The sequence below is a fragment of the Eretmochelys imbricata genome, chromosome 11 (assembly GCF_965152235.1).
Source record: "Eretmochelys imbricata isolate rEreImb1 chromosome 11, rEreImb1.hap1, whole genome shotgun sequence".
NCBI lineage: Eukaryota > Metazoa > Chordata > Testudines > Cheloniidae > Eretmochelys > Eretmochelys imbricata.
The window spans coordinates 27,907,601-27,925,606 of record NC_135582.1 but is presented as its reverse complement, the minus strand read 5'-3'; the positions used below and the strand labels follow the sequence as shown (position 1 = coordinate 27,925,606).

At 41.0% G+C, this 18,006-nt stretch overlaps 2 protein-coding genes across 4 annotated transcripts in view; one reads left to right on the top strand and one right to left on the bottom strand.

Annotated features, from left to right (window-relative positions):
* Positions 1 to 10,830, top strand: part of NEB (nebulin) — a 194,957-nt gene extending 184,127 nt beyond the window's left edge. The window contains exons 156-165 of the mRNA XM_077830379.1: positions 258 to 350; positions 1,570 to 1,662; positions 1,935 to 2,027; positions 2,307 to 2,399; positions 3,508 to 3,615; positions 3,931 to 4,114; positions 6,071 to 6,163; positions 7,519 to 7,668; positions 8,809 to 8,918; positions 9,914 to 10,830. Coding sequence (XP_077686505.1) covers positions 258 to 350; positions 1,570 to 1,662; positions 1,935 to 2,027; positions 2,307 to 2,399; positions 3,508 to 3,615; positions 3,931 to 4,114; positions 6,071 to 6,163; positions 7,519 to 7,668; positions 8,809 to 8,918; positions 9,914 to 10,087 — 1,191 coding nt within the window. The 3' untranslated portion in view covers positions 10,088 to 10,830. The remainder of the gene's footprint in view (positions 1 to 257; positions 351 to 1,569; positions 1,663 to 1,934; positions 2,028 to 2,306; positions 2,400 to 3,507; positions 3,616 to 3,930; positions 4,115 to 6,070; positions 6,164 to 7,518; positions 7,669 to 8,808; positions 8,919 to 9,913) is intronic.
* A 5,819-nt stretch (positions 10,831 to 16,649) lies between these two features.
* The window catches only part of RIF1 (replication timing regulatory factor 1), a 58,961-nt gene continuing 57,604 nt past the window's right edge, over positions 16,650 to 18,006 (bottom strand). For all 3 annotated transcript variants that reach the window (XM_077830405.1, XM_077830406.1, XM_077830407.1), the window contains one exon: positions 16,650 to 17,879. In XM_077830405.1, the coding sequence (XP_077686531.1) occupies positions 17,659 to 17,879 (221 nt within the window). In that variant the 3' untranslated portion in view covers positions 16,650 to 17,658. The remainder of the gene's footprint in view (positions 17,880 to 18,006) is intronic.

The window sequence follows — 18,006 nt, the reverse complement described above, 5'->3', positions numbered from 1 at the left end:
TTTTTTTGCTTTTTTGTTTTTGTTTAACCCTTCCAGACTCCTTATTCTACTAAGCTGTTTTGCTTTCATGAAGTGCTGATTCCTTAATGGAGCCATTCCTGTAGCCAGTTAGATCAATCACAAAGCACTTACTGATTTTACTGGAATCAGGAATGGGCCCCAAAAAGTAACCCTTTCTAAATGTGATAATTCAGAAGCTCTTGTTTTTATTGTCATTGCCTTTTTATGATTTTTGGATACTCCTTTATATCATGTAGGTTTTGTACAAAGAACACGTGGGGAAAGCGACCCCAACACCAGTCACTCCAGAGATGGAGAGAGTCAAACGCAATCAAGAACACATTAGCTCGGTACCTATAAAATAAAGTTTTTCCCCCTTTGCTCCTATTTTTTAATAAAATAACACTAACAAATTTCAGAAAGGCTTTTTCAGCTTTAAATGTTAGATATGACTCTGTTTGCATAATAATTTCTTTTGCTCCTAAAAATAAACCTAACTTTAGTGTTAACAGTCTGCTCCTGGAATTTTAGGATTGTTTTATAACCTAGCTCTGTGACCGTAGGGCTCTATCCAGACATTAACAGTCTCTGTGGCTGCTGGCCTATACAAGCTCAACAGCACTTCCTCCCTATTGTTCCACGGAATCCAGTTAGGAACTGACCTGGTGACATATTCTAGACCTCTGTGGGAGTTGGAAGTAGTTGACAGTATCTAGGAAACACTGAGAATCACACGGGCTTAAACATTAGGGCGTGATCCAGGTCGTATTAGAATCAGTGGCAGTCTTTCCATTGCCTTAACTGGAATTGCACAACCTGCCCCTTTTAAGGGATGAAGTCTCAGATTTCCATATACAGCCGTCAGGGTCCTGGGAATGATGCAGCGAGATTTACAGAACATCGGCTCCTGGAGTCAGTTTTTAATTTTGCTGACTGGTGTCAATCAGCCAGAGAAATAAACATCTTCAAAACAGAGACAGGGAGAGGAATCCTCCCCAAATGGTGATTTAGTGGAGAAAGTAGTAAGAAGGGATGTCTTCACTGGGGAAGCCACCAACCACCCACTGTGATCCTACCAGGGCAGCTGTGGGAAGGTTCAGTCAATGGAGTTTCGTTGGAGTTCAGATTACAACCAGTTCAGGTGCTTGAGAACCGAAGACCCTCTGACCAACTGCCCCTCCTACAGCAATTCCTCCTCCAACCCTCCTCTTAAGGTTTGCATAATACATGAAGGCAGTGACGTGGTGCATGGGAGTTAGGGACTCATTTTTCAGGTCTCCTGGAGCAACCTCTTTCTTGACTAGGGTCTGCCGAGGGCACAGACAATTTCCCAGAGCTTGTGCATCCTGCAGTACCGTAAATATTTGCAGCTGGATAGAGCCCTTCTATTTTAATATGAAAAGTTAATTTTTAATAATCTTTTTTTCCAGTTTTTTTTTCTTGCTCTTACACATCCATGTCCCTTTAGATGTTTGGCATTCATGCAGTGCTGTGTACCATAACAAGTCATGGTTTTTAAAATTTGATAAGTAACTTGTTTTTTCTGGATACGTCTTTTGTATCCCGTAGGTATTATACAAAGAAAACTTGGGGCGAGCAACCCCAACACCTGTTACTCCAGAGATGGAGAGAGTCAAACGCAATCAAGAAAACATTAGCTCGGTATTGTCTTGAGAAAAAAAAATGTGATGTGACAGTGCATTTTTTAAAAATACCTTTCATCTGACTAGTTTTGTTTCTCCCCCACATTTTTAAATGTAATTTTAATTGGCTTTTTAAAATTACAAGCATTGATTTTATTAACTTTTTAAATATTTTTTCCAGAGGGATTTTTCCTATTAACACAATAAAATTTACTATTACAAAAGTAATAGTTTAAAAAAATTCACTTGTACATTTTTTTTGTTTTTTGGATACTTCTTTGTAACCTGTAGGTTGCGTACAAAGAAAACGTAGGGAAAGCAACGCCGACACCTATAACTCCAGAGATGGAGAGAGTCAAACGCAATCAAGAAAACATTAGCTTGGTATTGAAAGGAACAACCTTATATTAAAAAAAATAACAAGCCTCAAAAACTTTGTTCTGCTTCTAATTTTACCCCAATTTTCTCAACTTGCCTTTATTTTCCTTTTGAAATAATTATTTTACTTTTTGCATAATCAGATAACGTTTTAACTGCTTTACTTCCTGATATCCTTATATCCATGCAGTGATGAGTATGATTAAACAATAACACCATTTACACCATGATTCATCAACAATTGTCTAGTCTTTGACTTCTGGACACTTTTTTTGTGTGCTATAGGTGTTGTACAAAGAGCACATGGGAAAAGGAACTCCGACACCTATCACTCCAGAGATGGAGAGAGCTAAACGCAATCAAGAAAACATTAGCTCGGTATTTGTTAGGACAAATAAATAAGCTACAAAATAACATTTTAACATTATAAATCATTTAGTCCTTTCCTCATTCAACTTAAAAACATCTAAATATTAACTTCTTTACCTAGTTTTGAAGTTTTAAAATGATACTAAAATATAACTCTAATTCCTGGAGTGTTTCACTCCTTGTTTTAACTGGCTCTCTAATTTCATCTGATTCCTTGTTTTAAATAATGATTTGACTTCAAATAACAAATTTAACCATCTAAATTCCTGGTAATATCCTCTGTGTTTAAAACACGTATATGGTATGAGATGCATAATGGACATTCTTCAGCATTATGGATATTTACTGTTTTTTGATAGTAGCTTGTATTCTACATAAAATGTATTCATTCCTACAGGCAGTAACGCCCCCCCCATAAGCTGTTACTCAAGGCAGCTGAGACTTGTCATGCCCTCTCCTGCAAATGCTTACACATGCAAATAGTATCACTGAACCTATATGGCCCTTATCAACACGGTTTTGAGATCCTAATATCGGGAATACTTAAGTGAATAAGGGTGTGCAGGATTAGGCCACAGGTACAATCAAAGAATGGTCTTAGGGCTCCTGGAGAAAGGCAGGTATTCCCCCTCCCACCCCATCCCCCCCAAATGTAATTGACTATTAGAAGGATAAGATGGGCCTAATTATTTTCTCCACTACTCATTGATAACTTCATGAAGGCAATGAGTTGCAAATCCATAAATGATAACAGAATATGGCCCAAAATACTGGCTAAGGTTCAGCTCTGGCCTTTGTTTACCAAGGCAGCAATGTTTTACATACTCATCTAACAAAATTAATCAGGCTTTCACCACTACTTTGCCTTTAAAAGACTTCAGACGAAAAGATCTTTTACTTAGTGAAAAGCAAAAAGTTTGAGGTATGTTCTTATACCGTGCCTTTCAAAAGCCAGTGTGAGCCACGTCGCAATAACTAAACTAGCATCGTGGCCTAGAGGTTCTCTCCAGCATGTCTGCACTCATTTTGTCTCATCTCGTCACTCGTGCAAAGAGTCTCTGAGAATTCAGAGGCAGAAGTACTGACTCACCTTCACTCCCTGTTTCTCATTTGGTAGGTTCTCTATTCAGATAGTTTCAGGAAACAAGTGCAAGGCAAAGCAGCCTATGTATTGGATACCCCTGAAATGAGGCGTGTACGAGAGACCCAGCGACACATCTCTACAGTAAGGCTTCCTTCTTTTTTGGAAGGCTGGCAAGTAATGTAATCAAAATTTAACTCAGGTCTTGAGCGATCAGCATTGTCACATCATGGATAATGCGTCTATGGTGACTTTGATTGCCATATTTAAACAGCAAAAGCTGTACTGAGTTTATCCTTTATAGAATCCACAAGGGATACAGGATTTCCCTGTCTCTTGGCTTTCAGAACTCAGAGATGCCAATGCACATATCTACTAGCTATTAATTCAAGGCAAGCAGAAATACCAATAGTAGCTACTCTGCAGAGGAATGGACGTCTTATTTTTTTTTAATTGTAGGTGAAATACCATGAAGATTTTGAAAAACACAAAGGTAGCTTCACGCCTGTGGTTACTGACCCCATTACAGAACGTGTGAAAAAGAACATGCAGGACTTCAGTGATATTCACTACAGAGGCATTCAAAGAAAAGTTGTAGAAATGGAGCGAAAACGAGTGGACCAGGATCAAGAGCTCATCACAGGTATTCTGCACTCACACTACATAGCGGTACTGAGAGCATTTCTTCTGCCCCATGTAAAACTCAAACAGGCCTTGTAACTCCTGTATAACACAGGCCATGGAACATCCCCAAAATAATTAATCGCACAGTCTTTGAGGAAAAGGAAATGGCCTAACTTCATTATCATGCACATTGTGTAAAGAGTTGTCACTTTGGATGGGCTATCACCAGCAGGAGAGTGAATTTGTGGGGGGGGGTGGAGGGTGAGAAAACCTGGATTTGTGCTGGAAATGGCCTAACCTGATGCTCACTTTAGATAAACTATTACCAGCAGGACAGTGGGGTGGGAGGGGGTATTGTTTCATATTCTCTGTGTATATATAAAGTCTGCTGCAGTTTCCACAGTATGCATCTGATGAAGTGAGCTGTAGCTCACGAAAGCTCATGCTCAAATAAATTGGTTAGTCTCTAAGGTGCCACAAGTCCTCCTTTTCTTTTTGCGAATACAGACTAACACGGCTGTTACTCTGAAACCGATTTAAAAGTTGTCAGTGATTGACAGTCCCTGGTAAACTGTTCTAATGGTTAATTACTCTCACCAATAAAAATATACACCTTTATGTCCTGTGTTCACGCTAAGCTGTATGGTTGCGCGGCAGCCCAGGAGTGAATCAAGTGCTGCACACTTAATTAGCAGAGCCGCGCACCGTGGTGTGTGTTCAGGTGCCCCTGCCCATGTTGCTCCTGCCTCGAAGCACCTGGCCAGCTGCTCCTGTGAGGGAGAAGGGGAAGTGGTGGAGCTTATGTCAGGGTATCCCCCGCCCCCTTGCCCATGTATCCCATCTCCACAGAGCCAGGGAGGGGGACAGGGCTCAGGAGCAGGAGAGCTCAGCTGCCATGGTCTGAGCCTTCTGGTGTGAGTGTCTTAAAGAGACAGTACAGTCTCTCATAGACTTGCCCAGCAGCCAGCACAATCTGTGTGTGTGTGTCTCACACACATATACCGTCTCTGTGTCTCACACACACACACACTAGCTCTTTCTCTCTCTCTCTCACACACACACAAACACTCTTTCACACTCACATCCCAACACATTCTTGTGGTGGTGTTGTTACTACTTGGTATTTCCTGCAATGCACATATATTTTCTGTAATTTTATTCTTTCAAAGTGCTGTTACTTTAGTTTTTTGACTGGTCTATGCATTTCATAGTTTTATTTCTCTCATGCTTAAATTTAATTCTTTGAGTAGTGAATTCTCAAATGTCTGACTGGAGTAATTATCCCTATGGCAACTTTACCCCCCCCCCTAAAATGTTTGTTTCTACGGGTGGCGCACAGCCACACATTATTGGTGCACATCAAATTCATTCCGCACATGGACAGAAAAAATTAGAGGGAATACTACATAAGTAGTGTTCTGAATAGTCTGAATTTGCCTAGCTTTAATTTCCAGCTGTTGCATCCTGTTTGATTCATTAGTCAGCGTTACTTTGAGCTATTTTAGTCACCCTTCAACAAATCAAACGTTGCAAAGATCTCTGCAATGGGCAATATTAGCTACACATTGTGCAATATGGAAACCTACTGTTTGATCCAGGTCTTTCTAAATTTAACATGGGAAGATCATAATTCATATTAATTTTAAAAAATTGTGTTAATTTCTTTCTAAGCACATATGAACATATCCTTGCAGATCCTGGAGACGCGTTTGGCAAATCTGTTACTGTACAATGACATCACTTGATAGAGTAATAAGGAAATGGGCCTTGCACAATTATCTGGTCTGTGTTATGGCCAGATTTGAGAAGCATGGTTTTAAGTTCTCCTCAAACTTCTCTTATGGCCTTCAAACATATTCAGCTTCAAGAGACAAAATTACTGCATATAGGAACCTCTTATGTTCCTATTCTTTTCCTGTTCAAGATGTAAGTGGACTTTTGGATAGTTGGTAAAAACAGTACATTTCTCTTTCAGGTCTTCGTGTGTGGCGCACTAATCCTGGATCAGTCTTTGACTATGACCCAGCAGAAGACAACATTCAGTCTAGAAGCTTACACATGATTTCTGGTGTGTCCCACAATAGCTGCTGTTGACCGGATGTTCTGTTCAACGCAGCGTGTTGTCAAATGTGTTGTTACTTGAAATGTATGTTTTTAGATAGGTCAACTCTCTACCTACTATCCAACGAAGACTGAATTCCATCAGCAGGTTAAGGAATACAACTGAATAGATTTCCGTGCTGACTTCTGGAAGCACTTTATTAAATAGGGCTAGAATTCTCAAACCCACCTAGGGACCAACTTCCCACTGAAAGACAACAGGAATTGCCTTTTAAAATCCAAGCCTACATGGCTATATGTTTAAACTTATCTAGTTGTACACATAGGTAACTGGATATTTGATTTGCTGATCTTCAGAAAACACATTATTCAACCCCAAGTATATACATGTATATTATGCCTTTAACACAGATGCATTGGATTGTTTGTATTGTCTACTGCTGGCTTAAATCACTGTACTTATAGCTTATCAAATGTGCTTCTTTCATTACTTATCTAAAATGAAATGCCTGCAGAGCGGTTAGTCTTCTTTTTCTTACTCCCTTTCATTTTTAGAGAAACCTCTGTACTGCAAGCACTAATAAGAAAAATGTTCAGCAACGCTGACCCAGCTTTGTGTTACTTAGGTGGGGACGGAGGTTGATTTATGAATACATATTGCATCCTCCATGGTTTGGAAAATTCCAATCTAGTAAGAGTGACAACCAAAAGGGAGTTGTGTTCAGCTTCAGGTTTCATTAATATTTATAAATGGCCCTGCTAATTTTGATTTATCATGTTAATAACTTAACTGAGCCCAAGTGCTTTTAAAATACCACATTTTGCTTATTCCAAAGAAAGTGATAGTTAAATGCTGGCAATGTAAGTACCATCCAACAGGTACAGAAAAGGGAACATGGAGAAGTAGAGCACCTTGCCCTATAACTAGAGGGAGAAGTAGGTGCAGCAGGAGAGAATGTTGGAAAACAAACAGGCACAATTGTGATGTTCCTAATTTTTTTTTTTAAATACAAAGAGCAATATTTTTATTCAGTTAGGCTACAATTCTATCATGAAGTCCCTGGTCCCCCTTCAGTAGCACTGCAGCTGTATGTGTAGTTGAGAATCCTACTCTGAAACCTAATTGTGTGGTTTCTCCATGAGCTTTCTAACCAGCAGTAATATTTAGAATGTGAGTAACTTTTGTTAGGTGCTTATACCTACCATGCCAGATTCTCTCCAGCTTACTGTACACCACCATAACTTCACTCACATCAATAGTAATGCACTGTTAGGGAAAAATATGGCCTTTAGTAACAGAGTACCACTGAGGTAAATAGGTCCAGGCACTCAGTCTGGTTTCTGCTTGTTCTCCTCCTCCAGTCCAAGCCCAGCGCCGCAGCCGGGAGCAATCCCGCTCTGCTAGTGCATTAAGCGTCAGCGCCGGGGATGAGAAATCTGAGCATTCAGAAGGTGCTGATCACCACCTGTCTTATTACAGCAACGGAGGCCTCTTCACCACAACTACAACAGGTAGGAAGGGAACAAAATCTTGGAAGATCTCAGGATGAAAAAGACTCGGGTTGCCCAGTCTCACTTCTCCTTCGCATTTTGTAAGATAGTGCCCTACCTCATTCTCATTAGTGCTTCATCTAACCTGCAAGTAAATGTCAATAGAGCGATGGATGGTGTTAACCATGAGGACATTTCCTAATTCTGGGGTATTTAACAACATAGGGACAGGACAGTTCTTAAGGGCTAAAGAAGTGGGACAACAAGGGCCTTGCCTGGAGAAAGGAAGACATTCTAGTTGGACTATACTGGGACACTTGCCTGCTGCGAGTCCTGATGACTAGCTCACCTATACCAGGAACCCTTTCTCCCTAAGCATGTCTCTTTCACTCTCTTGCTGTCCAGGAAGCAGCAGGGGAGGAGGTGGCACAAGCTGGCTGAATGGACTGGGGGAGGGAGAAGTTGACACACCCCTTATGATATGAAAGCATGGGGTCAATGACAGAGTCTCTCTCCCCCTTTTGGGGGAGGGGCTCTCTTCCAGCATCCTGTAGGAAGGGGATGGCTGGGGAAAAGGGGAGGGATTATATGAGTGGGAAGGGATGTTTAACTCCTACACTGGGGAATTTTTGGCTCACATCCCTCAGCTTTGAAACCTCAGAGAAAAGATATTACAGTGCATCATTGCAGTACTTCAGAGATGGTTAAAGCAATAGTACTAAGAGTCAGGACTCCTGGGTTCTATTCCCAGCTGTGCAATAGACTGTGACACATATGGCCCAGACATATGAAACAACTGGTCCAATCTTTGAACCTCATAACCCTGTGAGGTAGATATTACGGCCCTTTTAAATATCTGAACACCGTTCACAATACTCAGATGAAAGGTTTGATTTAAAAAACCCTAACAATACATTTTAGCCATTACAAAAACATAACTATACAATCTTGAGACAGTGGCTGAGACCTCAGCTGATGTACATTGGCATTGGTTTAAATGACATTAAACAGATTTCCACAGCTGATGATTTGACCAAGTAACTTTATTCACGTTAAAAATACTATTTGTATGCAAAGTTCTCAGCTCTGGAAAAACTCGGGGAGGGAGAGAGAAATAATCCTCCAAATCATTTACCATTTAAACACTCTTTTCTTTTGCAGTGGCTTACAAACAAGCTAAAACTATAGAACTGCCACAACAAAGATCATCTTCTGTTGCCACCCAGCTGACAACAGTGTCTTCCGTTCCCTCTCACCCATCTACCACGGGTGTAAGTAAAATTGATGACATTCTTTGTGGACTGTCAGTCCCAAGTTGTTTTACTAGCTACAGTACAATTAATGGTTGTGTGATTTTCTTTAGCCACTTTCACCTTTTCCCTATGGTGGCCATACTGAATAAACAGGCTCAGTTTAGAGCTCGTGCCATTTATGTACCAAAGGCCTTCTATTGACTGCAGCATCTGAAATCTCCTGTGACTTAGATAACAGGTTTGGCTTCCCCAAGTTTAAGTAGTTTGGACAGATTGAACAACATTGGTGCTCATCAACGCTTCAGGGACCTCCAAGGCATGCCACGTGCAGAAACGGATTCAGCAGCAGATGTGCCAGTATTCTACACAGACATACAGTGGAAGGCCTGGGCAAAACGATACATAAGCAGGAATGGCATGAGCTCCAGCCCAGACCTGAAAATTACAGATTAGTCTTCTCACCCTCTAGGGGTTGCTTTTTAAACCTAAAGCCAGGGCCCACATTTATTACCATTAGCTGAGGGTGTGCAAATTAAATGACGAATTCTAGCTGTGGCCAGGGGGACCATTCCAGGGGCAATGCAAGGTGTGTATAGTGCTGCCCTCAGCAAGAGTTCTACAAGGAGAAGGCAGCTTAAAATTGGCGGCTAGAGCTCTGACAAGTCTGCCATTTAAAGTTGCCCAAATGATACACTAAGATAGGGCATCCCTTTTTTGGGCTCCAGCCTTCTTCATGAAATGGACATTACAGACTGTGCAGTGTGACCTCCAAACTAACCTTTTCTCCCACCCCAAGTTAGGCAGACATGGAATACATGGCTGGAAACTACAGAGTTTATTTATTGGGGAGGAGTGGAGGGAGAATCAGGCTAAATATTTACAGGCATAAAGAGTTTGAAATTGAATCCTTAGGTGGTACACTGCTGCCTTATAACCTGTTGAACAACTTGTGGCAAGTTATGGCTTTCTTTAACCTCTTAGTATAATGACTTTTTTTTTTTTTTTTTAAATAGAAGACATACCGTGCCATGTATGACTACATGGCATCTGATGCTGATGAAGTTTCCTTCAAAGATGGGGATGCAATTGTAAATGTCCAAGCTATTGATGAAGGCTGGATGTATGGGACTGTACAGAGGACTGGCAAGACTGGCATGCTTCCAGCCAACTATGTAGAAGCTGTCTAAATGAAAATTAGATCTTCTATAAAGCATATCTACATGGTCAAAACACCTCAGCACTTTTTTTTTTTAAAGCCACAAATCAGACTGGCCACTATAAATTCAACCCTTTCCAAAGTGCCTATTGTTTTCCCCACTTGATGGTGTCTTATGAATTGTCATTCTGAAAAAATATATATATTAACAAAATGTTTAAAAAAACATTTACAATTCATTTCTGATGAGAATGTTTGCTAACACACTAGTAGTCCCTAGAGCACTGTGTTCTTCCAAACTATCTTTTTAGGACTGGACTTGTTCATAAAAACCTATTACAATGCCATCTTCCCTAAGTTATTTTTACGCAAGCAAAATTTTGACACGAAGGGTTCTGAGTACCTTTTGGTTTAGAATCCAGTTGAATTTCACAATATTCAAATATAATTTTAAAAAGTCTGCATCTTTGTTGGTTTTACTGGTTTTCCTATCATGCACCCTAAGATTTTTCTATGCTGTTCTAAAAATGTTTGAATACATTTATTGTTCCCAATAAGCAACATGTAAACTCAACATCTCAAACCAGCCACAAGTAAATACAGAAAAAGCCTCTCCTCTCTCCTGCTTGCTGAGCACTGATGCATGTTTTTTTCATCTGATTGTGGTGGTGTCAGTAGTCACTAATTTACAGGAAAACAGCTTTAAGTTCACATTTCTGCAATATGATTGATGCATTAACTTTGGGTCAAGAGCAGTGAAATGATCTGCATATTAAACACAATCTTGCTACAACACAATCTTGTCTGAAAATCCTTGAATTATATATATTCAAAGATCTTTATTCCACTGTTACAAGCTATAGTTGAGGCCAAGATTTTAAACAGAATTCAGAAAAGAAATGGACACACATTCATGTGGATAACAAAAACTTCAGTTACATTAGTATGATTTTTTTAAACCAACAAGTTTGAAAGGCACATAATACTTCAGGGCATTAGCTAATCTCTAACTGAGGGGTTTGGGAAGAAATTATGGGCAAATTAATTAACTTCCCCCCATCTAGTGCTGGCCCATCAGACAGGTACCAGTGGTCTAATGGTCCAATATGAAAATGGCTACGTTCCATTTATCAGCAGGTTAAATTTTACAGCAAAGTGGACCGAGCAGCCTGACGAATATCTCTAGAAGACTGAAGCCTCTCCTTTGGCTATGTTACCTGTATATTTTCAGCACAAACTCACTCATGTTCTGGGGACCAGTGGTTTCCGGTTGCCACATCATGGTCCTGGAGAACAGCGCTTCCTTACCAATAGTCTCCTTTCTGTTAATTGTGTCTCTTACAATTCTTGATGTCTGGACTGTTCTCCACTCGCTGCAGTTCACAGAAGCAGATCTGAGTTTTGGAGCTGCATGATCTGGCCATTGCTCCCTCCGCTCACTCCAAGATGAGTTATTTCCAAGCTGTAAAACTTGCATCACAATATTCCAGAGATAACAAAATTACTATGTACATTGGACCAAAGATCAACAGTCATATGGTAATGTTGCCACTTAATATCTGGACAGAATTGTGGGAGATGCTGCTAGCAGAAAGAAAATTATTGGTGAGAAATTTTCCGTTTTGCAACTCTGTGTCTTCCACAGTTCTTGAAGTCGTGAAGTAGTGAGCACTGAACAGATGTAGGAAAAGTTATAGAAAAGGTAAAAAAGGGAAAAATAGTGTCCTTCCTCATCTGAATTATTTGCTCTGAGGGCAAAATCATTTACAGGCCACCACCTGCAGCACTTTCCTGCCAAAGGATGCCTCTGCAGAGGACAGGAAGTCCACCTTGTAGTGCTTCACAAACAAGTGTCTGCTGTGGATGTATTAGCTTGTTTTGTCCTCCAAGTCCCCAGAGTTTGCAGAATGTGTGCACTGATCCCTTCTGGAACAGGAACCGCTGGAAGCCTTCTACGCTTCCACAATGTGTGATCTTATTACTTAGTGCTTCCAAGTCTTCTATTGCTGAGTACTTGCCCTTTTGGATGGAAGAATACAACAGGACCCCTGCTCTCCTCATGGACTCTACATTTGAGGTAAATTTTCAGAGTGCTTCTGACATTTAATGTGCGCCACTTCTCCTTGCTGGGGTGTTGTGTCAGACAGAATGAAGGTAGAACCCTCTTTTGGGAAGCATGGAAAGAAGAGTTCACCTTTAGGATAAATGATCCCAGAGTCCAGAGCTCCACCTTGTCCTCATGTACCATGCAGTAAGGTTTCTGCATAGAAAGCGCCAGGAGCTCCGACATTTGCCTGGCAGACATGATGGCTTTGAGAAAGAAGTCTTCATTGACGAATAAAATGGTGACACTGACACCAGTGGTTCACAGGGGTGTTGTCAGGGCTCTCAGTACAAATGGCAAGTCCCACTCGGGATAGAGGTCTAGTTGCCCACTTGGCTAACTGGACTGCCCTAAGGAATCTACCTGGGGGTCCTCTACCAGATGGCCCCTAAACCCTACAAATGTCACACTGCTAAGGGCAGACACCTGATGTGCAATGACACTGGGTTGGTACCTTTGTCAAAGACTTATTGAAGAAAATTAAGATAGCTGGAATTCCTGGGTTTCTAAGATTTGCTGTATGTTTCTGGCACAAAGTCGCAAAATTTTGTCCAGACAGGAGTATGCTTTCAAGGCTGATACTCTTAAAAGAAAGAAATGTTCTGATGAGTTTGAAGGACAGACCTAATGATACTACTACTGATTCTCTTTCAGTAGCCAAGCTATTAGATGGTGTCTGTTTGGGTCTGCATGCAGCAGAGGACCTGGTGAGATAGCCTGCTTCTTTGGGAGCTGTAGTGGGGGTCCCAATTTCAGCTCTACTAGGTCCAAAACCAGGATCTCCTCGACCAGTGCGGGATTACCAATATTACTGTCAGGTGTTATTTTATTTTCTGGACCACCTTCCCCAATAACGGGGAGGGTGGAAATGCATACAGGGGGTCCTGCAGCCATCTGTGCGATAAGGCATCTATCTGAATGCATCTGTGGTTAAGTACTTTGGTCTCTTCGCATTTATGTGGTTTGCAAATAGGTCAGTAGAGGGCAGGCCAAACAACTCGACAATTTACTTGGCAACTTCCTGATTCAAGCACAACTTAGAGCTGTTCACCTTGCGCCTGCTAAGCCAGTCTGCCTTCTGGTTCAGGTTTTCCTTTACGTGAACTGCCCTGAGGGACAGAAAAGAATGCTCCACCCACTGCATGATTTCCATTGCTTTGCAATATAGTGCTGGGCTTCTTGTTCTCTCCTCGTTCACATACGCAACCATGGTCCTGTTGTCTGATCAGGATGTGGTTCCCTTCTAGGCTGGACTGGAACCTTCATAGTCCTAGCTTGACCACGCTACAAGGTTTATGCTGTGAGTCCTTTCCTCCAAGTTCCAGATGCCTTGAGCTGTTTGAGACCCCAAGTGTGCTCCCCAGTGTTTCCGGCTAATGTCAGTTGTGAGGATCAAGGGATGTGGAAGGCACATGGATTCACCCTTGCAGACAATTGCCCTGGGGTGACCATCATTTTAAGGAGTTAACCTGCACTGGAACTCACTAGACCTTTCATGCATTCCAGGAAGTGGTCTCATACCTTTAAGATGAAGCCTGGAAGGTCCCTGATGTGTGACTGCACCCATGGAGTGATTTCTATGCTTGATACAAGAAGGCCTAGCAGCTGAAGCCTCAGCACAATAGTGTCTTGCAGTTCCAAAACAATGTGATGTCTTGAATCTTCTGGAACCTCTCTAGAGATGGATTTGTCCTTGCTATCGAGGTGTCTGTGGGTACTCTGATGTGAGTTAGTTGGGTGGATGGAAGCAAGGAGCTTTTCTTGATACTGATGATTAAGCCATGGGTCTGAAGGAGATTCAATGTCTAGAACATAGTTGTGTGTGCCAGTAATGGCAGTGGAGCTCATTAAGATGTCGTCCAGGAAGTGGTACAGATGGTTTCCCTGTGACCTGAATCTGAATATGGATTTCCACCATCATCTTTGTAAAGACCTAAGGAGAGCCAATCACAAGCTGAATGGGAGCATCTGATACTGATAACGCTTCCAGCCACAGCCAAAACCATAGGATCCTGCAGTGTGATTGGGACATTCACGGATGTCAAAAAATCACCCTGGGACAGGGATGACACTGTAGAAATTGGGATTTCGTCCAGGACTTTGTTTCCTTCATCCACTTGTTAAGCCACCTGAAATCTAGAATGGCTTGGAATCCTCTTGTACACTTCTGAATGAAGAAAATAGATGAAAGATTCTCAGAGTTGTACTCCAAGTGAATGATCTCACTCCTATATCCAAGAGGTGAGAAATCTCATTCTGTATTAAAGCACATTTTATGGGGTTGTTCAAGGCGGGGAACTGGATGAAAAATGATAGAATGGAGTCTAACTTGATGGAGGATCCCTAGCTCATTATCTCCCTGACCCACTGGTCTGTGGACCAGAGCTGCTAACTTCTGTTTTTGCTAGTAGGTGCTTTTGAAGAGGGGTGTGTGTTGGAGGGGCACTCTGCCAGTTTTAGGGGGAGGCTAATGTCAGCATATTTATACATGTTTTTCACATTCTAGTTATTGAAGGTGTCTATCACTGGTATCTTTACTATTTTAATAATGATTCAATGGTTATGAACTATGTAATTACATCATCATGAATTACAGTATATTAAAATTATTGCAATCACAAGCTGTCTTCAATAATATCCCAGTTTAAAGACATTGTGTCTCTCTGTGGATTTCTGGATGAAACTGTCAGCAATCTTATTTACATCTAGGTTCCCTGGCATTGTTTTGATGCACGTTAAGGACAGTTACATTATTCAGTTGCGTTTGTCCCACTGATGACTGGAGATCATTTTTAAGTCTTCTGAAGCTGGAGAATGAGTTCAGGATGATACAGGCACAGTGAGGAGGATTCTTATGAACGTGCAGTACTCTGGAAACACAGTGCTTCCAGAATACTGAAAATGACTCCAAGATCTCTTTCTTGATGGGTAATAGCTAATTTAGGACCATCATTTTGCATGTATAATTGGGATTATATTTTTTCTTGTGCATTACTTTGCATTTAACATGGAATTTAATCTGGCATTTTGTTGTCAAGTGACTCAGTTTTGCAAATTTCCCTTTGTAACTCTTTGCAGTCTCTTTTGGACTTAACTGAGTAATTATGTAGAATCTGCAAACTTTGCCACCTCACCGTTTACTCCTTTTTGCAGATCATTTATGAATACGTTGATCAGCACTGGTCCCAGACCAGTACAAGCCCCTTGAGGGACACCACTATTTACTTCTCTTCATTCTGAAAATGGACCATTTATTCCTATCCTGTGTTTCCTTTTAACTGGAATGCCTGGGAATGCTTTCAGGATCATCTAAAGATGCTTAATATAATGACAAGCCTTTTGTTATCGTAATCACCCTGCTTCTGTTTATAAACAAACTCCCTGCCCCAAGGGCAGAAGCTGGGAGCAGCACAGAACTCATCACATTCCACACTCAAGCTCTGGCTCCTGGGTGCTGAGCACCCATTATTTTTTTCCCCCCTGTGGGTGCTTGAGCCCCGGAGCACCCACGGAGTCAATGCCTATGCTGCGGATGAAGCAATCCATTCCTCCAGGAAATGGGAAATTCTTCCCCCAAGCTCCAGCTCTGGGCAGAGACTTATGCAGCCTGTCATGAAAAGGCTTTGGGAGCTACAATGTTCCCTTGGGGATTTCCTCCCAAGTCACAGTTCCACAGCTTCCCTCTGGAGAACCTGCTGGTATTCTTGCGAGAATGAAAGCTGAAAGGAACACATTTGTCTGAAGACTGGTCTGTACTCTCTCGTAAAGGCATGGTGGGGTGTTGGAAGGGACCATTTAGATTCTGTGGCACTGTCCGCCACTATCTTGTCTAGCTTTGCTCTGAAATGCAGGGCTCCTGTGAATTTGGCAGAACACGGCGCCCATTTTGAGTGGTTATTCACCTTCCAGGGATGGAGCCATACGTCACTGAGCTGGAGGCCCTGGATTTGGCTGAGAAACTCATTGCACTCTCTAAGGCCTCAGCAACTAAACTATTACCAGGGAACCTTTCTTTAAAATAAAGCCAAAGTCAGGATGGTCTCTATCCTTTAAGGGCTCTGTGATCTTCCAGCCAGGAGGCCTTAAACATCTTTTTTTGAGAGTAGCCTCCATTTTTCTATTTGTGAAGAGCCAGCAGAGAGGCACTACAGCTGAGGCTCTGAGGGGTTCCGACACCTGGATAAAAAAAACTGGCCCAGGTAGAGAAGGGGCTGTGAGGGAGATCAATGCTCACCACTACCCCAAAGTTTGAGGTAAAAGTCCCTTAGGCAGATGCAAAGGCAGGAGCTGTGAAAATCACCATCATAATAAGCACTATTAAGAAAAAGTTGAGTAGACCCTTCAGACAGCGTTTGCCAGGAGAGTTCTGACCACTGCCTGAGACATATCTTCAGACCAGTTTCACGTGCACCATACTTCTTGTTCAGCATACACTAAAAAAAGCAATAAGAATTTCTATTTGCAAGTAAGACTGCATTAACCGTTAGAGAACTATTCATTGTTTTATTTGTACATACAGAAGTCCTAAAAACAGCTGCAGGATTCACATTACGTGACTGTCCATTCTGGAATCTACAGTACATTATATACAAATTATATGTCCAAAGTAAAACCGAAGAACTCTCACTGAACAAGGTCTTTGAGAAGCAGCAGTGCATTCCATGCAATCAAAATTCAAAATCATAAATTATAACCAACATCTGCAACCATAAGTCTATACATAATATACAAAATTGTGCATGTCAAATCTACTTCTGTGTAAGATTCTTCCAGTGGGACATAACACTGCTGCACATAACATTGTACGGGCACATGAAAGGAGCCTGAAGTTCTGCAGCAAACCCTTATGACCTCATAAGCCAATTCTATTACCAGCTTTACCTTTTGAGGTCTATAAAAATGCATGCAAAAATAGACTAACTCAGGTGCTTGACAACTGGACCTTACTGAGATGTGAAAGATACTACTGTAAGGAATTAGTCAAGCATAGCACATCTCAATATGAAATAGGGTCTAAACCAGACGGAATTCTTCTCAAAATATCAGCAATTTAAAAGAACATCACAGGAGCATTCAGTAAAACTGAGCAACACTTTCTGGTTTCAATTAATTAGAGTTCTGAGATATATAACCTTTTACATTTAATAAGGCTTCACAGGAATAAAAACACTTTACATGTGAAAAATATTTAAGATATTATTTAGGTTTCACAGTCTTTGCTATTGCATATCTTAACAAGTTTACTTTTAAGTTACTTGAAAGACTATGCACAGCTATAAAACAAATACTTTTAACATGGAAATGATCCCACAAATTAAAAAAAATTAAGCAGTACACCATGATACACTGTCTCCCTCTGTGTTAAAAAGTTTGCCATTGCATGAATGTTCAGTTTTTTATGGAATACTTCATATTATCAGTCAAATATAAAAAACTTGTTTTCAAAAACTGCTGTATATCAAAACTTCCTGTTTGAAAAGCGTTTCAAGTACAAATGACTAAACAGAGCTTTCATTGGGTGGTGACTTCCAACGGGACTGCAAATTTTTCATAATACAGTTTGTCATGCTACCAAGTTTCTCTTGCATTTCAAAAAGTTGGCTCCCCGAATAACTGTGGAGATCTTCAGAGGTTAGCTGAGCAGCAAGTGCACTGACCTGGCTCAAGAGATCTGTTGTGGGCTGTCTATCTGTGCTCAAGGCAACTTGTTCACTCAAATCTAAAAAAAGAAACAAAAGTGATTGACATACACTATTGTAAATGTATCTTACTTTTAATCTGAGTGAAATTTATTGGTATGGAAGTGTTATGAGTTTCTGCTATGAAAAAAATGTGTTTAAGTTGTC